The 26,999-nt window shown below is 36.7% G+C and overlaps 1 protein-coding gene across 26 annotated transcripts in view; it reads right to left on the bottom strand.

Annotated features, from left to right (window-relative positions):
* RBFOX1 (RNA binding protein, fox-1 homolog (C. elegans) 1) overlaps positions 1-26,999 on the bottom strand; it is a 1,244,625-nt gene that overhangs the window by 570,289 nt on the left and 647,337 nt on the right. For all 26 annotated transcript variants that reach the window (XM_014936484.1, XM_014936479.1, XM_014936480.1 and 23 more), the window contains one exon: positions 11,014-11,061. In XM_014936484.1, the coding sequence (XP_014791970.1) occupies positions 11,014-11,061 (48 nt within the window). The remainder of the gene's footprint in view (positions 1-11,013; positions 11,062-26,999) is intronic.

The following is a 26,999-nucleotide window of genomic DNA, read 5'->3' on the forward strand; positions in this document are numbered from 1 at the left end:
AAGCAAGAATAAGTGAAGGTAATAATGACTGCTTGTAGCAAAGATTTAAGTTGAATGCACAGCACTTTAAAATTGTCTAAAAAATTAGGAAGTTCCAGATTGCTAAAATAGGTAGTGACTAGGAACATGTGGCTCAGCTCAAAAAGGTGAGGTGAAAAGTTTTTTTAATCATTAATTAAAGGCCCTAAGTTGAATTTCTCCGTTCTTGAAATGCAAAACTTTATTCCATAAGAAAAAATTCAACATGAGACTTAAAAAGAAGTCAAAACAGCTACTGGTTGCAGACTAAGCTTTGCTCAACTTGTGTGCTGGGAAGTATTTGTCTAAAAAAATTAAAAAAATCCGAATTTAAGTTAACATTATAGCAACTTAACCACATTGCAAGGCAAAACCTCTCACTGCTTCTGTGAGAAGACGACAGCATGAGATGGTGCATCTCCAAACGCAGTCATACAAGCACATGTATGAGCTGGAAAAAAAGTAAATAAATAGCCTAAGTTGACTTCAGCCTCTGCTAGCTGCTGCACAGACATTTTGAACTGCTGTAAAATACATAACTACTAGTTAGTTTGTACGAAATATATGTACTTTTTATTTTAAATAAAGATCTCTAATGCCCAGCTATGGTTTTGGTTAACTTGCCTTTGAATTTTTACCAAAAGGTAAAAACACTAAAAAACCATAAAAAATAAAAAAAGGAAAAAGAAAATTTAAAAGCAAACCCATTTGACGCCCTTCGTTAGTGGGAACCCCAGCTTCTTCTATAGTTACCTGTCTGGATGCGCAATTCAAATTCCTATATAAGAACACCCACCTGTAGTCTCCAGGCCACAACGTGCAGGCCTCCTGCAATTTCGACAACCTCAATGTGTGCCCTTTATAATTTCAAGCGCTGTTTATCAACTTATTTTTGTTTGCTTCCACGGGATTTTGATGGAGCACACCCCGCTGCCCCCTGAGGGAGCAGCCTCCTTCGCTGAGGGGACGCTGCCACACCCGGTTTGGGCGGGAATCAGAACCGGTTCCAGCCGGCTCGGGCCCCTCACAAGGACAGCTGCAACACCCGGCACCGGCCAACCGGAATGGCCTCCTGCCATTGAAATGCACAGCACCCTGGCACAGGCCACCTCAGCCACCCACGGTGCCCCTCGCCTCACCGAGGGAGTTGGAATCGACCCAGTTCCCAGCCTTTATGTTCTCCTTCTCCTCAGCGACTGTAGGTTTGTGGTGGTTGGCAGCGAGAGAAATGGAAGAACAGTCCCCGACTTGAGACTCTTTTGCCTCACACAGGGAAATAATTCTGTTCACTTCACTGTAAGACGTCCCTCCCCCTTCAGTGTTCTTTAGGTCAGGTCCAAAAAATACCCTCAAAAACCTCAAAGGCTTTTCCAGGCTTGCAGCAGAGTCTGAAAGCGCTGCCGAAGCCCCTGTGCTCCGATGACGGGCACGCCTCAAAATGGCGGCAGACACAGAGAACAGGCACGTAACAAACCCAGGGCCTCTCCCGGCCCCGCCGGCTGCTGGGGTTAGCAACCTAACGGGCAGCACACATAGCACTGCCTGTAAATAAGGTGATCTGTCTGTACGTATTGTTAACGCTATCCTTTATGAAGTCACCCACATCCCTATTAAAAAGCCAGAAAAAAGACAGGGAAGGAGATACCAACTTCAAACTTACTTTTCTCTAAAGCAACAATGACCATTAAACACTTTGGTATATGGATACAAAATAAAATTACACACTGTGATACACTTAATATATTTAAATCCATGTAATTTGCCCTTGGCATCTGCCATGTTGCAAAGAATCTGGTAGGTGAGATTAATAACTGAGAATTCTGTAGGTAACGTAACTGATATGGTCAACCCTACCTCACTGACACAGCAGTGCAGGGGCTGTGAAAAGCTGACACTGCCACAAAACAGACACCTTTTAAAAAAGAAACGCTTCATTACACAGTAGACAAAGTTGCAGTGCCTCCCTGCTGCAGGTCTATTCATTCACACACTTCCAAGACACGTCCGCATCCCCAGCACGCTAATTTTAATAGATTGGGGGGGGTTCTCCTTTTTTGTGTAACTTCAAAAGCTAATCCCCCTCTGTGTTTTTATACCTGTTGAAAACTTAACGGCCAGATGCCAGTCAAAAGTTCAACAAGGCTTTAGTCTTCCATGAATTATTTTTCAGTTAGTTTCGATAGATAATTAGTATCAAGTCAGACTTAAGTTGTCCCTCTCCACTTGATCTTTTTTTTGCCCTGAATCTGAATATTTTAATCTTTCATTTAGCTGAATGTTGAAGTCAAAAAGTTTCTTTCTTGTGTCCTCTTCCTTGGCCCCAGGTGATATATAATTCATTATATGCAATGCAGGTGCAGTACATATAATTATATTCCAAAGTAACTTCTGCATACATTTACTTCAGTGAAATTTACCACAGTATTTACTTACTTCAGTAATTATTATTAATTTGCATGAAAGTAGCAGATATTTCAGAACACTATTTCTAGCTCAGTGAGCTTTTTAGGAATTATTAGCAAGAAGCTGTCATACACCTAATGCAATTTCAAAGCAGAGGAAGTTCAAGAAGAATTAATTGCTTTCTGGTTTTTAAATTCACATAATGCAAACATCGGCACTGAACGTAACAGTGGATAAAGGCAGGTTTTAATGCCAAAGTGCTAAATAAAAAGGCTAGAAAGAATATCAACCGAAAGGCATGACTACTAGTCACAGAAAGGATAAAAAATGAGCACCATTTTCCAAAAAAGAGGATTTTTTTTCCCTTGTAAGATGTAATAGTAACAGAGAACTGTTACATTCTATATACAGAATAATGTAGCTCATAGTGCTCATGGTCTCTTTTTAGAAACCTCTAAATTGATTTAGACTGGAATGGGATTTAAAAAAAAAATATTTTGAGGATTTCTTGAACTCCAGTCTACCTCAAGGAAAAGCTGACATTTCAAAGGTACCAACTACTCAAAGTGCTCACTGGCAAGTCACTCATTCCAGAAGGTTTTTACTCAAATGAAGCTCAAATTATCAGTATATAGCTACTACAGAAAATACATTCTCATATTCTGTATTTTGCATACACTGTAACTAGAATTTGCTGTTTTGCTGACTGATGCCCTCAAAAGTTGTTTAACACCACGAGCTAATCTGTAACAGGGATTAAATTTATATTTTGTAGAATGGCAACTCAGGACTCTGAAAAAAGAAATGGTGTACCTTTTCTGTGGTTCTTTCTTCATTCTTTGGCACCTTCCCTCAAGAGGTTTAATATGAAAACGTTGTTCTTAAAACTAATGGATAAATAGTCTCTTCAAGAACAAATTTGTTACACAGTCACAGAATTATGAATTCAAGATTTACCCAAGTATCTTCAAAACGAAGATTTGAAAAAACTTTTCTCCTAATAACATAATTTTTGAACAATAGCACTCATGTTTATACGTAACAGTACAAGCATACAAAATGTAACTGTTAAAAATGGAACACATTGGCAAAAAGACACAGTGCAGCAATAGCTTTTCTTTAGCAATCTGCCTTACCAGGTATTCTAGCATAATAAATACACTATCTGTGTCCCTTATGTGTATTCAGCATGTGTAAAAGTCATGCAGCCGAACACATTGACACTTCAGTGGGAGGTCAAATTATTGTTTTGGCACTTCTGTCATGCCTGTCATTTCAATTTCACTTTATCAAATTACAGATTGCTAGATAGAGTTGGATTAAGGGGAAAGACAGACACACACACACACACGTGGGGGAGCAATTGTCATCACTTCAGTTGTGAAATTCCATAATTGCATGTCAGTGACAGAAAGAACAAGAGAGCAGTAATAGGACTGACATTATGATCATTCAAATACTATGAAACTTTCCAACAAGACTTTGCACTGTGTCAATCTACACGCCAGGAAATGGACTGGATTTCTGACTAGTTCCTCACATTAGTATTGCCAATATTTATTAGGCTTACTAATGCCGTGTGTTAAGTTCTAGGGCGAGTTTCAGCTACCTACTTTTCCGTAAGTAGTGTTTTAACTTGAAAAGAACAAAAACTAAGAGAAGGAAAATATAAATCCTTTGATTAAAAAAAGAAAAATCAGTAAAAGTAATATGAATAATAATAAATGATACCTAAACAACTTAGACTATGGGTTGGATTCAACTTAGCTTCGGAGTTTTACAATATCTAAAGCACAACAGATCTTGAATTAAAATCATTGTGGGGGTGGCAGTCATGGATTTCAAGTAACTTTTCTGGTAATAAACAAACTACAAAAAAAAAAAATCCCTTATGATAATTTTACCCTTTTATGGAAGTGTTGAAAACTTCCAGCTCTGTACTGAGGAAGACTCAAGCAGCACCATGTAAATCTGACTTACATGAGCTGAGATGTCAGTGGAAACCCCCGGTGTATTGTGACAGGTGGATACTATTTTTGGATCAGCTCATTATTCTCATTTCTGGGTTACTCTCCCTCGTTTCTGAATTCTATGGTCAATCCTCTATATTCTACACGGTCCTGTCATACCATGGTTCAATAATACTCCTTACTGTTTATACAACAGTTAAAGAGCCAGGAGAAATAGGAATCATTTGTTCACTCTAGTAGACAGCAGAAGGCTCATGAATGTTCAAAATTTCCTTGGATTCCTCTGAATCTATATCTAAACACGATTTATACACTTCCTTACCGATCCAGTGGAGTCAATGATCTTACCTCATGAAAAATTCATTTTTTTTTAATGTGAGGAAAACACACCTCTAAACTCTACAAAATGAAGTAGATGGCATGATACCTTCACAAGTAAATAGAAATGATACTCATATTCACTGATACGAAGCTCCTAAGCAGCAGAAAACGGGATTACAATGAAAGGAAACAGTACATAAATATACACACAACTTGAATGCCAGTAGTTGAGTTGGTTCCTCCATGACACTTCTCATCAGCTCTTCACTATTTGATACCCTTATTAATTCCCTCCCACAGTAACCTGAAGAAGAATGTTAATGAAATTGGGTAGTTTTCCTTCCTACTAAGGCAAATTTTTCCCTTAAACTTTCATGGAAAATATTTTCACATGTTCATTATAAATTAAAAAAAAAAAACAAGACTGCAAGAAGCCACAGAACAGGCAAAGCAAAATATATTTGTAATGCTGTTTCTTTTTCCCCTCATTTTGTTTCACACTCACTTTGTAACCTGGTCTACATCTCCCCTTCACACTTCTATTTTCCCATATGTAACTTGAGCAATATAAGTACTTTTCTCATTGGTGTTTTAAATTGGTTTGTAAAGTACTTTGCAATCCTCTGACAGAAGGTACTGAAAAAAAAATAATTAAAAAAAATAATAAAGTATTTTCCACAGCAGGCCTAGAAAAGGCAAGGCATCACCGCCTATACCATTTCCCACAGAAGGTAATAGGGAGTTATGAAACATTATGTCACCACAGGGAAATTTTCTAACTTACTGACCTATCATGTTATTGGCCTAATGCATACCCATAAAGTCTATTGCTCTCATAAAGCCTTTGCACTCAGAGCTCAAAAGCAGTACATTTTGAAGTCAAGATGCATCTCAAAAATGTTCTCTCCATAAGCTACTTTCCCTCTCAAGAATGGAAAATGAAGCAAGATACCCTGAGTGACCTTGAGCCACCACGCTAATAACACTCCGCGCCTAGTTAATGGTCAGCATTACGTTGCCTGCAAGGAATACTGAAGAGAGTATCATTGTACATTACAGCCAGTCTCGTACTAAAATGAGTAAGCTGAAATAAAACCAAAATGAAGAAGCCAAAGCTGAAGAACAAAACATTCCTAGAACAGTAAAAACCATCTAGAACAAAGTTATCCAGCACAGTAACATCACTGCAAGTTAACTCGCTACGCAGTTTTCAGTGTCTTAGTTTGCCATTTCACATGGATAAATAACAAAAGGGAGGTGGGGCAGTAGGGAGAAGAGAACTTTGTATTACAGTTTTGGTTTCACAGCATTGCCAATGAATCAATTTGGTGACAGAAGCAGAGCAATTGCAGAGTAAAAGAAAGTATCTTCTTTGTGCTCTCTTCAGACCTCAATGACAAAGCAGGACAATTTTATTTTTTTTTTTAAATATATTTTTGAAGATTTCTGTTCTATATAAGTGCCATTTAAATATATCGGGGGAAAAAGAATTGTTAAAACCAGATAAAAATGTGAACCGATATTAAATAAAACATGAGGAATATTTATTAGGGGCAGGAATTTCAGGTAATGGGAGGCAATGAAGCTGATGAAAAAGTGGGCAGAGGAATAGGAAGAAGGCCTTACTTACTAGCAGGTTTGGTTGGTTTTTTTTAAGTGGAGACCAAGACTAGGGTTTGGTTATACCAAATAGAAGAAAAGATTGTAAAGGAATGCACATGGTCGCCCTCTTGGCAAAATGGCCGATATCCTTATTAACTCCCTTCGACCTCAACCATTTTGTTTGCCCCAAAACATGGAGTTATATTAGAAAACACGCATAGAAAAAACCAAACAACTGTCTTGCCCTTGGAAGAGCAAAACCTCATGCTGAAAACTATCACAGGCTTTGAAATTGTGACTCAAATTTCAAAACACCATGTGACTAGATTCACCAATCAATGGATTTTTTATAAAAATAACAATTAGTAATTTTTTAAGAGATTTCTTTCTGTGAAAATTTAAGGTTCATGCTTCTTCATATGTTTCTTTGAAAAGCAAAGCTGAGATGCATCCATGATCACATGATTCATTAAACATCAAATATTGTGACATTCAGAACGAAGGTAGGAGATTAAAACAAAAAAGGGCTGGGTGAGACAAACACAAAAAAGAACACCAATTAAGTAGGAAATGAGTCCTATGTACACTTATGGGTCCACTGCCGGCAGTGGTGAATGCCGTTTAGTAACGCGCAATAATACAGGCCAGTTAGAGCAGACTCTTGATTACACTTGGCCCTTGTTATTCTCAAACCCGAGGGCTTTTATCCTTGCAGAAAATATTAGTAGGATCTTACATAAAAAGGTCAGTTGAACAACAGAAGGAGACACAGATCATAGTCATAAAGTGGTTAGAATAATTAAATGCTATTTTGTCATTTACTGAATAGAGTACAAAATAATAATTACGGTTATTAACTTTGAGTTTGCCTTCAGGCAATGCTTTAACCAATGTTTCATAAATTTCTACTTCAGAAGTTAGAGATTAAGAAACTTCAGGAAAAAAGACTGCAAGAAAAAGACACCTTGTAGCTTTATATTTTGTTGTTAACTGAGAAAATTTTCCATTAATTACTAATTATATACTTCATTAGTAGTATATTTCATTATGGAAGTGCAAATTATTAGACAGTACTGATGCACACCCTAATTGCAGTAGTTTGTCTTGATTTCAATGTGGAATAGCAAAAATTATTTACAATGTTTCAGGTTCTATGAATTACATTAAATTCCAAACTTGCGCTTTCAAAAAGCATGAACCAATGCATTATTATTAACCAAGACTGATGGATCTTTATTTGATGATCACTGCATAGGTCACCAGTAACCTAAATCCCTGGACTGTAAAGTAAACCTGCCACTTAAGGTCAGCAGAAACTTTAGCTTTAGGGCCAAACACAGAGAAAAGATGAAATCTATCATGTAATAACATTAAGTATTTATTAAATTTCTCTTCTTTCAAAAGGCTTCAACAAATTAACGTAATTATGAAGACAAATTCAGGGGTTGGTAGACAATTCTTTCTGTTAATTGTAGTTTCTGCACTTGAAAGCTAGAGCACTAAACAGATTGTCATTGCTGTTGGATAAAAATCATACTTTTAGCAAGTCAAAAAACAAACCCTAACCCAAACCCTAGCAAACCTCTTGTCTGTTGTTACCACTTCAGTGATTAGTGAGGGAAGATCACAGGAGAGTCTGCAGACCTGAAGGCACGTGTCTGCAGGCATCAGGAGCTACAGTCAAAAGGATGAGAAATTCATAGCACTCAGCACTGCAATGTTGAGAACCTCCAGATCTCCAGGCTCTTCAAACTCAATGATACATTAAGAGGGAGACTCTCCAGGTTTCACAGTAAGTTTGGAGACCCTGCGACTGTCACGTCCCCTCCATGCAACTGCTTCTAAGAGCAAGGAGAGAGGGTGAAGTGAGCAAACAGGCCAGCCAAGTAATAAAGCATCGGATAACGGGGGAATCTCATGCTCTTTCATGTCACTTCACTTGCTCAGTCCTAGGGCCCAGGCAGTCTCAGAAAGAGTCAGATCACGTACTCTGCCTTGGAGAAGGTGCCCCGTTCTGGGGTCACACAGCTGGGTTGGTCTTGACAGCTTGAGTCACTGAAGAAAGATAACTCCTTAAGAAACCACCCAAACTCAGAGCAATCACTGAGGCCAAGAAAAGTACCAGATACACAGCACCTGTAATTTACACTGAGGCAGAAACCATCCTGTCTTAAAACAATGAAAAAAAAAAAACCCCAGCAGTTTACTGGCAACAGGCTGACACACCTGCTAGATAAAAGGAAAGTCACAATAAAAGAAATACAGTACATTCGTTAATAAGACTGCACTCTAAAGCTTAGTAGGCTCTTGACAACTTCTCCCATTACTCAAGCAAAAAAAAGAACCTTTTGGTTGTGCAGTTTTAGTATCTGCAACCCATACCAAAAGTCACATTTTGGTATTTAGAAATAAAGTCCCAAATTGCATTTTAGCATACTATAAAACAACATGTATGTAATTTAAACACCTAGATAGTCTCATCAAAGCTAATGCTCAGAACCTGAGGCCTAAATGGCCTGAGTTTCACAGTAATGAGTATCACCTGATGTTAGAGATTTAAAATTATGACATGTGCTCTCCACTTTCACAAAGGCAGTTACTACTTAACACAGACATACACTACACAGATTTAGTAATCCAGAACTGGATTCTAGCTCCAAATTTTAAGATTTCAGTAGAAATATATTCATAAAAGAACAGCCCAGTCTCTAGTGAGAAAATACTTTAGAATTGGATTGATATTTATTTCTGACAATTTTTTTAAATTGAGTTTGTTTGCCTTTGTTTCTGGGTTAGATTTCACCATGAACACATTAACCTGGCTAATTTTGATTCAGCTCACTATGCATCTGCAAAATGCTTGAGGAAAAAAAAGGAACTGCACAAGAAATGAGGAAGCATAATCTGTGACTAGTTCAAACTTAATGTAGCCTAGACAAGGAAGAAATAGAAAGTAGGAGAATCTGATCATTATACAAAAAATTAAAATAGGAGCTATTAATGTAGGAGAACAGGGTTGATGGAAGGCATGAAGTCAGTAACAGAGAAAAGCAGCGACGTAAGAATGCCTTAGTTTGTTAAAATGCTTTTAACAACAACAAAACCCCTAAACCTCCTGGAGAACTGAAAAAGCATTAGGAGTGTAAATAACAAGGATAATTCCTTAAATTCAGGAACAGAAATGTTATGTTTCAACTCTCCAAACAATACAGCAAAGCTACTGTTGACATGAATTTTGTAGTCCTTTACTAACACAAAGCGTTGTTAAACATTATTATAGTATTTTTGAGCCCTGTGATAAAGCTGACATGGTTTCTAAATTTAAAAAAAAAAAAAATAAAATTCTACTTTATTTGCATATTGTCCTGCAATAAGCCAGTTCTATCATACTGATACACATCAGAGTAAAACATTCAGTGCTGACTTAATTTAAATGCAAGAAATTAAACCTGTCTTAGTATAGAGGATGACAACAATCAGAGAGTAGTAACAGCTGCTCCGTGTCTAAGACAGAGCACATTTTCTCTTCCAGTTACCTTCACAGTTTAGTATCTGAACTCAATTCTCAGTATGTTTCTGCTCAAAATAATTCCCTCCCTTCATTCCTCAAAATGTTGAAAATCACCGAAATACTGAAGAACCTTTATCACGTATCTCAACAAATGAGCTGTGCTTTCCTGCACTAACCTCAACAATCTTGTATGACATTGTTTTATAAAAAAGTTCATAAAAGAGCTATCATGAACAACTGAAGTACTTTTGGGATAGTGCTGTTTAATAAAACCTCATTTTTATAGCAAAAAGAACTCAAAAACTGTTTTTTAAAAAAGGAGGAGCTGCTGAACGCTCACAAGATGATTCAGTAGCCTAAAGAAGTGAAAAAAGACCAGCACCAAAAAGCTTCTGGGAAGTTGGTATTGTATCACACATTATAGCACAGTTAAATTAATGCCAAATTAAGCATAAAGATCTACTGTTTCAAAACATAAATTGAGTATGATCCTGTTAGTCTAGAAGGCGATTTCTGCATTGCTCATTTTAGAGTGGAAGTTGATAGTACTTCAATTTAAAAATTCCTTCTAAAAATGTAACTTTATTCAAGTATATTCAAACATACATGCCATAGTGTACTGTGTAAAAAAAAAAAACCTAAGGTGGTGAAGAACACAACTGAAAACATATTTTATACTCATTCACAGAAAACAAAACTGGAAATGATGCAAGAAAAACCTCTTTTAAACATCAGCCATTAAGAAGGGAAAAAAAAAAAATTGTATGAAAGATACTGCTTACAAAGCAAGAAAAAGCAGTCCTTATCTTGCTGTTTTACAAATATTTAACATGGTATGCCAACATTATCATGAAAGACACGACAATAATTTTGTTAATGATGGAAATTAGGAACAGGATATGTAATTGTCTTTTAAATAGTTCATAGTTAAATGAAACGGAGATTATAATTCCCTTCTGAACAAGCTGTTGTTATTCAAATTTCTATCAGAAGTATATTCAATAGAGTAAGACTATTTTGTCCCCATCGAAGTTAAAATACAACATTAGAAAACTTCATAAAACTTAGACACATAAAACACCATCAAAAAATTTCACGTGGTTTAATTAAAATAAAAATATCAACCAAACAACCTCCTCCCCACTTACTAGAGCTGCCTGACAAATTGCATTAAAAAAAGGCACTTACTTTTCTGTCCTCAGTTTCTACACAGGAACTGCACTCGGCTTTAGTATCCTGAAAAGACAAAGAGGGAAGATGATGTCACAAAGCACACTGACTGCAGTTGTGATGCCCTTTATTCATCCTGAGTTATTCACACAATCTCAAAAGTGGGTTTCTCCTATTATACTTTACTGGACTGTTATTTCTGTATATGTTTTATATTTAAATGCACAATGTTCAGTATTATGGATTTAAGCAAGGTTTACGAAACTTTATTACAAGCATAAACTTAAAAACAGGATAGAAACATCATAAAAAACCAAACCTATTTCAATATAGTGTAGCCAGCTCATAAGAAAAAAAATAGGATCTCTGCTTTAAAGTATATCTTTGCTTCTTCTACTTGCATCTTGAAGAAAACATAATTGCTTGATCGCTCCTTTTTTTCTTTTTTTTGGCTTTAATTAGTGCTGGTAGGTTAACTATATACAGGTAAGCTTAAGAGGAAACAACTGCTCAAACTTCTGCCCATTGTCAGGAGCACTAATTGGGCCTTGATATATTCAAGACATTGCTGTCCGAGTCTCATTGCAACATGCAAAATTAATCAAGCATCTATTTTATTTAAGTGTATAAACACAAACATATTTTGGACTTATGTTTTTTGGACTTATGTTTTCTTCAGGATCAAACAGATAATCTTAGTACCTTAAAAGGAACATGTACAGGGTGTTAATATTGGAAACTGAGTAAGCCAAATAAAGTTCAAGCCATTGAACTGTAGACAAGTGACCTATTATGATTTTTTGTTTGTTTTCAACTTTACTTTTCTCGTTAGGGTGTTCTTGGAAGCAAATTTTGCTTACATACTGCAACTTTCGAGATTTCTATTGGAAAAAAAGGGACATGCAGGTAAGGGACAACTTTTTGCTAGAAGTCCTTCCCCATACTTTTAATTGAAGCTAGAACTACTCTCATCAGATTTTAGATTACTGATTAGTTACTTGCTACATAAATACCAAATTACTAATTTAAGGCTCATAACAAATATCAACTCCTATTAAAAATGAAAAAATATATTAAATAAAGAATTTATGTTTCTTCACCACCATGTTTATCCATTTTAAATAAAGGACTGGTAGCATTTCAATACCAAAGACTTCTTACCTAGGCCATATACACATAAAAGATTAAAAAAAAAATTCAATCAAGTAAGATGAATCAAGATTTCCTGAAAAAAATACTTTCACACACAGCAAGATATATTAAAGATGTTTTCATTAGGCATATCAAGTTCTCCATCACTTCTCAAGCAGTGTATTTCCAGAGATATCTCCATCACTTCTCAAGCAGTGTATTTCCAACAACAAAAATCTTTGTTATTCTAGTTAGTTATATGAAACTAATACATGAATCAGCACCTCAAATACTCTTTCCGTTCCAAATACTTTTCATGGGAACCAGAGTGCACTTTGTGGAATCTAACACTCCAAAACTGTCTGCCAAGTGTGAGTCACTGGTAGGCAGAACAGTCTCACACTATAACTCTCCTCCCATTTGGTGGATGAGGAAATCCTATCTCTGCCTACAGGCTGACTTCTGAGCTTGTTTGTATACTTATATTCAGGTTTTTGGGGTGAGTGAGCAAGGAAAAAAAGCTCAGCTTTTAAAAAGCTTTCTGCCTTAGAGGAATGAATTCAAACTCTATTAGCACCAGTGCTCTTCACCTGCCAGCTGTGCCCTCAGTCACCTTTTGGAAATAATAGGATGTTCTTTAACATATTTACTGGTTAATCAAAAATGAATCATATCTTTTCATATTACCAAGGACAAGGGTGGCTCTATCTCACACACTGACCTAAATTAACTGAATGCAAAATAAAGTAGCTCCTATTGGATTCCAGCCATAGCTATTACAAACTCTCAGTATGATGAATATACCTTGCTCAAGATCTAACAGTTCTCAGAGCCCTTCTGCTGCCTATAGAAGATTTTAGTTTGCTATGTTGCCACTGTCATTTCCCATTCCCAAAAAATTTTTAAGAAACTTAAGTTCATAAGCATTCATTACCCCATGTGAATTAAAAATGCAGTTTTACCTGAATACAACAAAAATCATCTTCCTCCCATCTTACATGGCTGTCTACGACCAGGAAGGCAAAAGCTACAAATGAAGGATGCAGCCCAGCTGAAAACAAACAGTTGAGGCCAACCCAGCTGAGACTCTCAATGCTGCAATCAGCAATTAAAGAGACAACGTGCCTGGAAGTCAACTGATGCCAGCCACAGGAAAAGATACAGGCTGAATATCAAAGGACAGAATTTTGCTTCTGTGTTTTATCCCTGAACATTAGACAATGATTTCACCTCACAGTATTCATCTAAGGAGATGGAAAGTGAAGCTTACAAATTAACCATTGCACCATTAGCAATGAAAGCTACACGTGTATAGTTTCAACCTGACTGGATATTGGAACCAGCAAGACAGAGTGGTATTGGCTTATCTTTGAAATTATCTAAAGTTAGATTTGGGTAAAGAAAAAGCTGTATGTCTTCAGGAGTAGAGAACTGAATTTGGACTTCTGCAGAACGACAAGGAAAAAAAAAAATCAGGGTTCACTGCTATTTAATTGTTTCTGGTATTCCAAATACTAATTTTAAAATATTGCCTAAATAGTTTTTCACAAACTTGTTTTGGGTGCATTATCAGATAGCAATCTGGACTGTAACAACCATTTAACATCTAACACCATACAAGGCCTGACTTCCTGAAGAGGTGTTTCACTGAATTTCACTGCATTTTTAGAGTTGGAAGGGACCACAGAGATCATCTGGTCCAACTCCCCTGCTCAAGTTCTTTACCACTTGGTGAAATCCTCACAAATGCATATACTCTAATAAAGTATAATTAAAGATACTGACAGGTTACCTAGAGGACCTGAGCAGTATTTAAGAAACCTCAGTTCAAAGGGGTTAAACCAGATGGAAGGAGTTAAAAATGTGAACAGTAAAAAAAACACAGTAGGTAGAGAAGAAATAATAGGAGACAATCAAAGAGTCTCTTCTAAAACAAGTAATTTGAAAACTTATTAGCCAAATAATAAGCTGTAATTTGCAATACGTTTATAATTAAAAACAATAGTAGCAGTAACAGTTACAAGAGTTGCTTGTTGTACATCTGATGTCTCTAGAGAGCCTACAATGAAGCCTTTGGAAGAAAAGCAGCCAACTACTTTGTTCCCAACCTCACCTGCACTCAGACAGAGCCGGCCTGAGTGATGAGTGCTCCCTGTTAGGGATGTGCACGTGTATCTTAACCTTTCATTGCCTAAGGAAAACAAACGAATTTTTCTGAAACAATTAGTGTTATAATTCTTTAAACTAGTGAAGTTACTGGCTCAATCAAACCTGTGTTTAAATATAAATATTTGAATATAAATCATCTAAGTCTTGGATATACCTCTCTTAAAGAAAAAATGTACACAGAAACTCAACTTGAAAAAAATTATCAAAATGAATCATCTGTCAAGCTCAGAGGAAGAAGGGAAGAAATCAGAATGTTCTTCTCTGGGAGACATCTGTGCTAGTTTTTAAAGTGCAAAATGACAAAGTACTGTCATTTTAGTATGTGTAGTGCAAATATCCCAACTGTAAGAATTATTTGAGATTAAGAAGTACCATTGCTGTAAAGCAAGTGTAAAATCCTATAGATTTGAACAATACATCAGGTATTTCTTTAACATTGTTACATCACAAAAAAAGACGTTAAAACCAAGCAAACTCTGTTCCTCATGAAGAATTATTATTTTAGAAAAATTATATAATGGTATAATACTTCATAGAATGTTTCAGGGGAAAGATGGAAAGAATGAATTATAGACGTGCCCTGCCACTAAGGGAGAAAGCCCTCTCATCCATTTCAGTTTAAAACCAACATAATTCCTTTATTTCTCTAGGTGTCAGTGCATATCAGCCAATTCAATTACACTATTATCAACATATTAAGATATCTACTTTTTTATGTGGGAACACAAAAGAAAATTGCCTTTTTATCTGTTATGTTGGGTGGCAGCAACAAGGAAACAAAGCAAGATTTTATGCAGAACATCAGGAGCAACACAGGACAAACGTAACTTTTAAGTGTTGACCGAAGTGCCATTAAGTGACACTGCCACATATATTTCGCAGTAGAATTGTATTAATTGAGATGGTGAAACTATGCTCACCTCTGTGTGTGCAGGAATACGGTTCTGAAAGGGAGCCTTTAAGTGTTCCTGCTGAAACGTAGTCACCTTAGTGACCAACTGGTTGTACTGAGCACTATGGCTTACCAGGCAGAAAAGGGAGACCAAGAGGTACAACTCTTTCAGTGCTAATTTGGAGACAACTCACGATTCAGACAACTCAACCGCAAGATCTACTGCAAGCGCATAGTATGGACTACATCAGATATGATACCCATCCCATTCTTGAGAAGGCTCCCTTTCTTCATCCCAATTGTACTCTGTTTGATCATTCATACGTTTCAGGGATTTTGAAATATAATATGCCACGCCCTTGGGAAACGTATCTATCACCTTGTTCCGATACCAGCATTATACAGATGTTACTGAACAGAAGTAAAATGAAAGGTCTAGAAAGTAAAAGCAATCATTGGTGGTAGCATAACCCTACATGAAATAGGCAAACTGTACAGGCTACGAAACTTTAGAAAAGTTATTTGCATTTCTAACACTTTTTTTTAATGTGAAAGTAATGCAATCTAAAAGGCAAAGAGAATCCATACATATATACACTAGTCTCATGGCCTGTATCAGGAGGAGGAAAGATGAGACTGGAAGTGACTGAAGCATTCCCTCAGTTGTTGTCTGTAATATCAGGAATGGTCAGTAGGTGGAAGCAAATAACCTTGTAAAATGTTTCTCAACTTGCTGTGAAAGATAAATCTATTGCTCTGACAAGGTTGGTCAGGTATTTTACACATCTCCTTGGCATCCCAACAACTGCTAACACAAATTATGTCTTTTCTTTACAACACTGGCTTCCAATTTCATAAAAAGGCTGTAGATTTAGAAGTAAAAAGGATGGGGGTTTTCCAGGTTTAAAGTTCTTAAAAGTAACACAGATTCCTTTAATGACTAAAGCATATGTAAAGATAACCTGATGTTGAACAAAACAAGAATATGTATATTTAAAAACAAAAAGTCAAATTCTAGGCTATTGATTTTTCTAGATTTTTTATTAAGTGCTTAAATATATCAAAGCCCTGAATTATTGAGAAAAATACTTAATCTTTTTCACTATCCATTAGCCATTATATTTCATTATTGCTGCTAACAAACAGGCTGCCAGCAGAAGAATTCATTTGAATTTCATATTAGTTCTATTTTATCCATCCCAGAGAACAAATTAACCACACAGTAATACTTACTGAAGAAGAAAATAAATGAAAAATGAAACCTTAGAATGTGACATTCAATTCTTTACTAAGTTTGTCCCCAGCAACTGAAGGATTCATGCAGAAGCCTCATAAAATTAAGAAACCAGTTCCAGGATTTTAATGGCTTCGACAGTCACAATGTCAAAGATGTAAAAAAAGAGTTTTATTTATGAAAGGAAGAGCTTCATCTCTATTTGCCAACATTTCTGGACCAACAGAGGCTTGTGTCTACAAGACACAAGCACAAACCAGGAGAAGACTGGGTTGTCCGCATCTTTTCTGTTGCCTCAGGGCAGCCTTGGGGCTGTTTGTCTGGAGTCAAAAAGGAAATCCATCTGATCAGGGATTTTAAATCAAGTTTCTCGAGACTTTGGGGAGCAAATAGCTTCTCCTGTTTCTAGCTAAAAGTAGACAGTATATAAGAGGAAGGTTTACAAGACTGTTGGAAATTGAACTGAAATTTTAAAATGAAAAACTACTGCTTGTAAAAATACTGCTGTATTTTTAATGTAGAGTTGATGGGACTCTTGTGAGTGCCCTCCCACACATCCACCCACCATCCGGCTGTGTAAGTGGATACCCAATCTCCTCTTTCTTCTGGTTCTAGTGTTTTGCTTCTGTTAATTTACAATTTTCAAGGCTATCAAGAACTGAAAACTTTTTTTCCAAAAAAAGCTTGATATTCTTCATTAATGAAGACTTGTTTGAGGGAACAGGCACTGCTTGCTGATAAAGCTCTATAGACTGGAGTATATGAAACTTTCCCACTTCTCATCTTCATTCTTTCACCTTTATAAACTACGTGTACTTTTCTTAAACGCACTTGAAATACTTAAAGATGCAAAGACTCATCTCCCCACAGTACAGGAAGCAAGCCTTTGTGTGCCTCACAACTCTTCTAATTTCTCCAAACTGTATTTTCATTAGTCCATTGATGCAAATTACCTGAGTGTAAATCTTCTGCCTGTGTCCTTAGATCATAACTGCACTAAACAACAGGAAAAATATGAGGGGGAGTGAGCGAACAGCTGGGTGGTGCTGAGCTGCCTGCTGGGGTTCACCCACAACAATCCCTAATTTATTATTTTTCAGCTTCTACCTATTCACAAGTGCAACAAGTAGTTAGGTCGCAAGTTATTTAGTGTTTCAGACGTGGAAACTTTATTTCAACTTCCTGGCATAACCCTGTGTCATTACACTAATAAGAATGGCAACAAAGGCATGAGTGAAATCTGTAATCAAAGAACTATTGTTACCATTAGCAAATTAAAAAGAAGCTCTGATGACTATAGCCGCTGCTTTATCAGCCAAGAGAAACAAAGAATTTATCTAGAGCCTCAGACAGCAAGCTTCTATCATTTACAATGGCCACAACTTCAAATTATTTTCCTATCAACCAACAGCGAGACTGGTTTGCTACTGTTATTGTTGGCAACAAGAAAGTGACTGAGATGTGATCTGTTTTCCTTTTATTATGCCCAGTGTAGGGTACACAAGACCAAGCTATATTGTGAAGACATCAGAACCCATTTCTTTTCCAAATCTTTTTAGGAACCTCATAGTTAAAAAGATACTGCTGAAATAAGAGCCTTATTGGAGGCTCTGAGTGACACCGAAAGGCTGCTGACTAACACCCACACACATTGTACGTACAAAGGCAGCCCTGCGAAGTGAAGCCTGCTAAGGGAAACAAGCAGAGACAAATATCAGTGGCCTGGATGTGTTACTGCTGAAAAATTATCAGCACCCAGTGTCCCCGGTATGTGCTCTTCTGAGTGAGTGTGCTGGATTTCCAAATGTTTACTTTTCATGTAAGTGTCTCAGTACTAACATGTATGTACTTTTGAAGTAAGTATGATATATTATTCCTCCTACTTTTTCTTGGCTAATTTCCCCTCAAACAGATGCTTTAGCCTGTATCAACACTAAAGTGCCAAGAACAGGTTCACTGACAACGAATGCCCTTGGCATCTTTTTGCAGGATGACTCTGTCTCAATACTGGTCGAGAGACACACGACACAGCGGCAAAAGAAATGAAAAGAAAAACAAACCGAAAAATCTCCACAAGGCCTCTTCACCCCCCTCTTCAATTGTGACCACAGAGGCTGTGATTTTGGGTATGGGTTTGTGATGGTTTAACCCCAGCCAGCAGCTAGGAACGTACAGCCACTCACACAGTTCTCCTTCCTTCCCCAGAAGGGCAGGGGCAAGAGGGAGAAAAGGAGGGGAAAGGGAAAGGAAAAAATCTCCAGGGTTGAGATACTTTAATAGAACAGAAACGTAACAGTAACAATACTAATAGTAGTAACAACACTAATGACACAAGTCACTCTCACCACTGGGTGAATTGGTACCTTCCCCAGCAGCAGCACCCACCCACGGGCCAGCCCCATTCCTAGCCTGAGCAGGGTGTCTCTGGGATGGAATATTGCACTGGCCCTTCCATCGCTCACCCTCAGCTCCTTCTCAGCTTCTGTGGGAAGGGGAAAAAAGCCCTTGAAAAATATAAACAACACCTGGAAACAACTACACCAACAGGCATTATTGACATTCCTTTCATACCTCATCTGAAACATAGCAGCCACTAGAAAGAAAATTAACTCTGTCCCAGCTGAAATCAGGACAGAATTAATATGCACTGAGTAATTAACCTTCTCTTTAAACAAGGCATATTGATTACTTAGATGTAATAAATACTTTTTAATGTCCAGGAATTATTTTTTTCTTTTAAATTGGAGTGTGGATAATTTTTCCACATAATATTGTATAGTATATGACGATATTTCACTGTGGAACTGAACTACAATAGCTACTGTATTTGTTTTAAAACTGTTTCACTGTACATACAGACTGGCAATTTTTTCCCCTATAGATGTGTATCAAAGATGAATGCATAAAATGAGTTATGGCATTTGGAAGAGAGAGGTCCCAAAATAATCTCAAAGCAAAAGGTTGCTGTAAATGGATTTGGATCCATCAAAAAACAACATCAGTTTTTTCCTCCTTTTCTTAAAATAGCAGAGAAACAAAAGGAACAACCTAGCCAAATAAATGCACTTCTTCTACAGTTATTATCTTTATTAGTCTCATAATCCACAATTTCTCACCCACTAGACAGGTTAAGTCATCTATTCAACAGAGAAAATCCAGTACGAATGAAGCACTGAGCATCATACTCTGAATTTTAGGAGCTGTAAAGGAATTAAACCTCCAATGAACCTCTATAGCTTTCATTTTCCCTCGCAAAGCTTTTCTACTTAAACACACCAACTGAGCCTTCAGTTCCAAGCTGCAGGCTCTCTACCACGCTGGATGAGATAAGAAGTTCAGCTGCCTTAACACCTGGCCTGGCACTGAAGCGCATATACTGTCCCTCTGGGGCACTGAGCGCCAAGACCAGCTCCTGAAGGGCTGTGAGCCCCGGGGATGGAGGTGTCGAGCAGCGAGACGAGCAGAAAGCAACCTGTGCCAACAGCAAGGGGAGGTGTGTAACATCTTGCACACAAGCTCCACTCTGTACAGACAACACATGTGCACACATCCTTACAGTTCTGCCTCAGAACCCCACGTATCCAGCCTGATGTATGGTAATTAGGTTCTACAACACCTGGAGCTAAAAGCTCTTTTCAGGCCACTTAATAACCCTAAGATTTTTATCTTATGAACTCATCCATTCAATTTCTGAAACTCATACTTTTGGCCTCTGAAATATCCCATTGCAATTTCACTGCTTAACTGCGTGTTATACAGAAAACCACACCCTTTTGTTTGGTTTTAAAATCAAAGTCTGGTTGGATGTAAACAGCTCTTTTCACCAGTGATTCACCAGTAATTGCACCAGTGTTTAAAATGCTTCAGAGTGTCTCTTGAATGTTAGAATTCATACCAACATGTATCTTTCAGTCCTGAGGAGAAACCTCCATCTTTTTTTTGTAGTAACCACCAACTATTTGACACTTGATAAAATTTGAGTGTTCCAGTTTAACTAATAAAGAAGGTGATGTGTTGACCTAGGAAAAAAAGTGCTGCACCTATTGCAAATGTCCATTTAGAGGATTATCTCACCAAATCTGATGGCATTATTGTTTAAAAAAAATCTGCAGAAGATAAAGGACTGCATATTCTGAAATGCCAACTCAGCATGGTCAAAGGAATCCAAGGGATAAAAAGTACATCAGAGCTTTGGTTACCTACCTCCTAACCCCACGTTACATTTTCTATATGTTCTTTCTACATTATAGGCTAAATACAAAACTCTGTGCTTTTTATAAAGTTTTACTTTCAATTTAATCAAGTTACCCAAGCATGAATACTGAGGAGTATCTAAGCTGTGCAATTTAAACTAAAGTAGAGCCAGTAGATCGGTTTCAAGAGCTAAAAAATTGATTATAACAAACCCAATTTTTGATGGAGCATAAATGGCACCGTTTCTGAATTCAGAGTATTTCCTTGATTAATTATTTTCAACCCATGGTAAGCATAACTGCACACATTTCCCTTAAACTATAACGTTGTTAGAATCATATTATAGCAGAAAAATCTATTTCTCCCATTTTCTGTATAAACCAGCTTAACACACTTTTATTTCATCTGGTAATTTTTTTTTAAATTACTTTTTGGGAAGACCAATATAAAATTTATGATCCTAATATAGGGAAACTTTGTTGTAAAGACTGAACACAAATTCTTAACCTTAGAGAAAAAAAATCCACAATTTCTCTATGGAACCTTAGTTTTAGCAGCTTCTGCTAATCAATCTTACTATGATTTAACCCAAGATGGGTGTACAGAACGTAAGCTGACAGATGATACATGTTTCCTATTTTGCTGTTCATACAACCATTAACAGTAACTACAGTAGAACACATGAATGATAAAGACCACATACTCATTGAACTGCAAAATCCAATGCTCTTTACCAAGGTGGGACAAGGGGTGAGGCATGGGGAATCCTATTAAAAAAAACTGTGCCTCAACTAATAGTACTATATATAGTATATCAACTTGGCTAATTATATGCCCATAAGGTGTTTTCGCTTTCTTTATCAATGCAAAGATCTTATTAGGGGTAGCTATAATGACAATAACAATTATTTATTAAAATGAGTGAAAAGAACTACTGTTTTAATGTAAACAGGCTGAAACTTTTCTATCTAACAAATTGTGCTAAATAAGTGAAAAAAAAATATTTACAGCCTGCATCAGAGAAAGTGTTTCTTTAGTTGGTTTCCTGCCAATTAACCAGCTTCTGATTTTATTTATATAGGGGCACCAAATTACAAACAAACCCTCATAACAGCTGCACACTCATAAAACTTGCATTTCTCTTTGCTTTGAAAGCAAATTTCAGGGCTGAAATCTTAACTATGACTTAAATGGTTCCAAATCAAATTGTACCATCACTATATTCAAATGAGAAATGAGAGATCTCATGGTATTGCTGAGTTGCTTGATCAAAGTGATGACTGTAACGCACTGATGTACTTTAATGTGCTGATCCAAAACAGAAGGAATTAACAGGAATGTATCTCATACGCTCAGCAGATTAAGGTCCATATTCTTTGTTACAGTTAGAGCAAATGTTTGAATCCCCTCATCAAACATAAAGAACAGTATCTTTTAAAATCTATTTTAAGACAGTATTATAACACAGAGAGTGATATTCTAACAATAAAGTATCATCAGCACTAACCTCCCTAGGTCTCATTCGCTATAGCTATGCTTTTACCAAGTAAAAACAGGATTACAAGAACACTAATACATCCCCTGGAAGACAATGATTATATATACTCTTCTGAAATAGAAAGAAAAATACTATTATGTCTTATCATAGCTGATCACAAACAGAAGGATTTTAGTAGTATCTTCCATTAAAATAGAGCCAACTTTCTTTAAAACACGTAGACTTAAACACAGAAATAATTAACTGCTTTTCAACACTTGCTAAAGACTGAAAGGATCCTGTATCAGCTTTAAGTGGTTATAAGAAGATATATTTTTATCAAAATAGAAAATATTAAATGTATTTATAAGACAACGTATTTGTTGGAAATTCTGATTTTCAGAAGAACTACAGGTGCGTTAGTATAAAATTAGGAAAAGAGACTTTTTTTGGTCACTGCTTTTATACAGTCTTACGTTCAAATTTTTTTGTTCAAACATATGACGGTTTTGTATCTACAGGGTGCCCTTACAAACATTTGAGCCCCACAAGCTCTCCCTTGCATGATCTACTGTCTCATGAAAGAAAGGTTACAAATCCCAAAGAAAAAATAATATAACTATTAAAGCAAAACAGAAAGTTCTTAGGATGACCAATGTTAACTGAAGGAATCCTGATAAAGACAGCTATTTCCCTTTGGAATTCTTGGAATGCTGTGGAACTGCAGTCACAGCTGGTACAGGTTTTAATAGATACCTGGTAAAATTGATCAACAATGAAGAATTTACAAGTAAAATAATCTAAGATCTGCTACCAGTTTTCCTTCCTTGTTTCTGTAGCTTTAAATTTCCACCAACTCTAAAGTATTTCTTCTTGCTGCTAGTGAATTTTTGACTGCTTAAACTGATTAAATATACCATTTCATCATTGTTTTCAATATGTTCAAAATAATATCTAAAACTGTGGCTAATTTTACAATACAAATACTGAAAATCATCATCACCATTTAGACTGTAATTACTCCTAGCAAGCCTAATGATTATTAATGATGCAGCCAGAAAATACATTCTATAACATTATGTGATGATAATCAAATGATAACATTTAGTAAATTATAGCAGATATTTTCCGACTACTGACATTTTGTTCACTGCATCAGGCCGGAAAAATCCATTTCTTAACATTGTATAATGATACAGTAAAGCCAAAATCAAGTTGATGTTCAAAAGACTGAAATAAGCTTCAGAAAAGAAGATCCAAAGATTTTCTACTGCCTACCAGATGAGATTCTGTATCCGAGCCACCCCACAAAATATTGTCTGTACTGGCCAATTCAGAACGATAACTTTAAAAATTTAATTAATAAATAAAGGTTCAAAAGACCAAGACAGCCCATATCAAAATTATCAAAGACTCTAGAGGACTATGATCAAACAACAGCTGAAGCATACGTGATCTCCTCCTTTTGTCCTCAGACCTCCTGCAAGGCTGAAAAATGAAACAACAACAACAAAAACGCACTTGCAAAATTAGCTACCCAAATGTGCATGTCTTTTGAAGGCTTCAGTTAACTACACTTTACATAATTCCCATCTGGTATCCTGAAAAGCAAAAATAACAGTATTCTCAGTTGTCACTCATGGCAACTACTTTATCAGCAACTGTCTGCTACTTTTGAAGACTTTCAAAGTGCAAAGGGAACTCCATAAGAAAAGTACAGAGGGAGCTTTTGATCAGCAGGTTGACTTCTTCATATGCGAGACCAGTAAAGATCATGGAACTCTCTTCAGAGTCGAAATTTGACTAGAAAATTATAATGGGTAATTCATGCACAAATCTGTAACTATATAATGACTTACTGTAATACATATAATATCCAAACCAAATATTGAAATAACAGCACAGGGTAGAAGGAGGCAGTAATGACAGCAAGAGTGGTAATAGCTACCTGAAGCTGCCGCAAGCTTTTTTGTTGAGGTTTTCCACACCCACGTCCCCAGCAGATATTTCAGCTACCCACCACCACTTTACCCATGCTCTCAACTGTGTTGTTCTCTACAAAGCATTATTTCTTGTTCTAAAAACCTTGGTTTTTCACATTCCATTACTTTCACACTAAGAAAACGTCTATCGGATATTTTTCTACAAGACGAAGTAACAAGTCTTTAGTTCAGGAAAAAAAAAAAAATCATGATGACTGCAAGCCTTAAAACATTTTTCTTTACTGGAGCAGTCACACAATATCTTTGCTAATGCTATCTCCGCTATGGATGTTTAAAGCCTTGAGCAAAGAAAAGAAGATTAAGTAGCTGTATCTTTCCTTTATTCTCAATTCTGATTTGGATACGTAAAAAGAGTCCGGAATCCCTGTTTGTAGACACTGCACACTACAAGGATGAACAATGATTTACTTTGTATATTGATAATTTATAGTTTGAATACAATTTTTGTATTAAATTGTTTTATTTTACTCGAAGTCAGTTTTAGGCTTATTAATGACCACAGAATAAAAAGCTGTGAATAAGACTTTAATATAAATGTTTCAAGGGAGAAGAAATTGGGAAAATGAGTCTACAAGAGTAAAAAGGAGTATTTTTTGTATCTACTTTAGATTATGCCATATGTTTATATCTTCCACTGAAATGTTAGCAATCATGAGACTAAGATGATGCCTTAGTTAACTGCTGTTATATTTTTACAACTATACACTTGGAGAGAGAAACGATTTGTTTATTTGAAGTTAGGAACAATATTTCCAACTCTGCATCCAGCAATACCAGATAGCTTCAAGCCTACAAAGATCAAGCAGACTTGGATGGAAGTTATTCAGAAAACAGTACTTCGGCTGACTAAGAAATCAGTACCTGGTAATTAAGGACATTACAGCTATTGATAATAACACCAGAAACATCTTGTGCTGAGATGCAGGAGAACAGGGCGTGTTTGTGTATGAGCAGAGTTGCACACGTATACAGAGAGACCTGCTCTGGACACGATGCAGGCAAACAAATGCACACACAGTGAGTGTTATAGTAATAACAGTGGAGTGTCAAATGTTTTAAAGCAAGGGAGTAAAAGGAGAGAAAAGCAAGATAATACGGTTTATATTTGGACAGGAAAATTGTCAGTAAGAAAATGAGATAACAGAACAGCCTGTAGAGAAATTGTTTAAATTGGGATCCCCAAATGCTGAAGAAAGGATAGCAGAGATGCAAAAACACGCCTTCTGGCTTAAGAGTAATCTAGACCACCCTATAATCACATAAAAATGTAGCTGATGTATTTCCATACTCTTAAAAAAACCACTATAGCACACCCATTAATAAGAAAGAAATTGCAGTAATGCTGTTACTTTCAGCTTTATCTGCTGTCATGGTTGCACCATAAACATAGAACAAGAGTCATTTCAAGTCCACGCACCAAAGGTTTACATTTCAAATATTGTCCTGAACTTCTAAAAAGACAAACACAAGGAAAGACAATGATCTCACCAAATTTATCATCATGAAAAAAAATAAAGTTCCCTTTCTTGGGAACTTCTTGGAGTAGGTGAAGCTTCTCCACAGTCCTTGCTTAGCCTATTAGTTCACATTTAACCCTCCCTGCTAACTTAGCAATTGGCAAAGCTTGCAATAGGGGAGATAAAAAACCCACACATTCTCTGGGGGAGAATAAAATTAGCAGACACTTCTGCAACACACATTCCCAGCTGCACAACTCTGAGTTGGATCAGGGCCGCAGCTATCTTTATGAAAACGCAAGCCAGGCAGAATCCGTTCAATTACATACAGTATGGCATATCCCAAGCATTCAGAAAGTACGTTGAGAACTTGCAATCAAAAGATCTCAGATGCTTAAGTATCTGAACAGTTATATGGCATCATCAATTCTAGAAACCCCTCAGACAAGCGAAGGACACACCAGAGTTCTGCTTGTTAGATAATGCGGGAAGGCTCCTATCTTAGTCAATGGATAGAAGAGCAAGTAAACAGATTTGATCAACCCTCTTCTGAAATTCTAGCGAAAACCCCATTATTGCAAATAGTTCAGCATAACCCCTGTAAAGGAAAACTTATAAGACAGTCTCTGGTTCAAAGAAGCTAAAAAAAGGTGACAAAGACATTCAAGGATGTTATTAGTGTAACTTGAAGGGCAGTACGCGCTACAGCTCTACAGCAGCACAGGACCAAAACGATCACGTTGCCAGAACTCACATAGCGTAACGTAGTAAGGAACTTAGTGCAACTGGAAACACTCCAACTATTTCTGAGCTCTCCCACAAATTCCGTGTTGCTTCTGGATGCTGTAGGTAAGGACTGCAGCAAAACCTTATCTCCATCGGCCTCAGCACGACCGGCTGCTCTGCTCTGCTCCACTCGCTCTTAAACAGCTTCTTTGTGGGCTACTCATCAAAATTGAAGGCATTAATTTCCCCTTTTGCTAAAATACGTTGCCCAAGCAAGAAATTCTCCCTCAGTTAGTAAAAAGTGTACATAATCTAGTATCTAGTATACTTCAGCATATGGTGCCTTGCTGCAATTAGGCTTTCTTCAAGCCAGAGACATTCACTGAATGTAAATCTTCTACGGGACAAATATGTCAGTGCGAAAATAACTTACAACAGCTTTGTGCCTATGATTGCCCTTTACATATTGAAAACAAATGAACAGTAGAAAACCAAATTAGTTGTAATTTGAAATATTACTATACCTTTAAGGTCTTTTATTGCAAGAAGAAAAATTTCAGAAAATTTTAGTATGCACAAGTTCAACAAACCTCAATATCAGGTCTTAAAAAGGCACCGTGAAAGTTAAAAATTCAGTACATTCAGAAAAACACGGTGTTTGAATTCGGAAATAAATCACCACAACAAGGCATAGCAAAGGTATGCTTACAGCAAACTGCCT

Source organism: Calidris pugnax, unplaced genomic scaffold (assembly GCF_001431845.1).
Source record: "Calidris pugnax isolate Ruff unplaced genomic scaffold, ASM143184v1 scaffold17, whole genome shotgun sequence".
Lineage (NCBI taxonomy): Eukaryota > Metazoa > Chordata > Aves > Charadriiformes > Scolopacidae > Calidris > Calidris pugnax.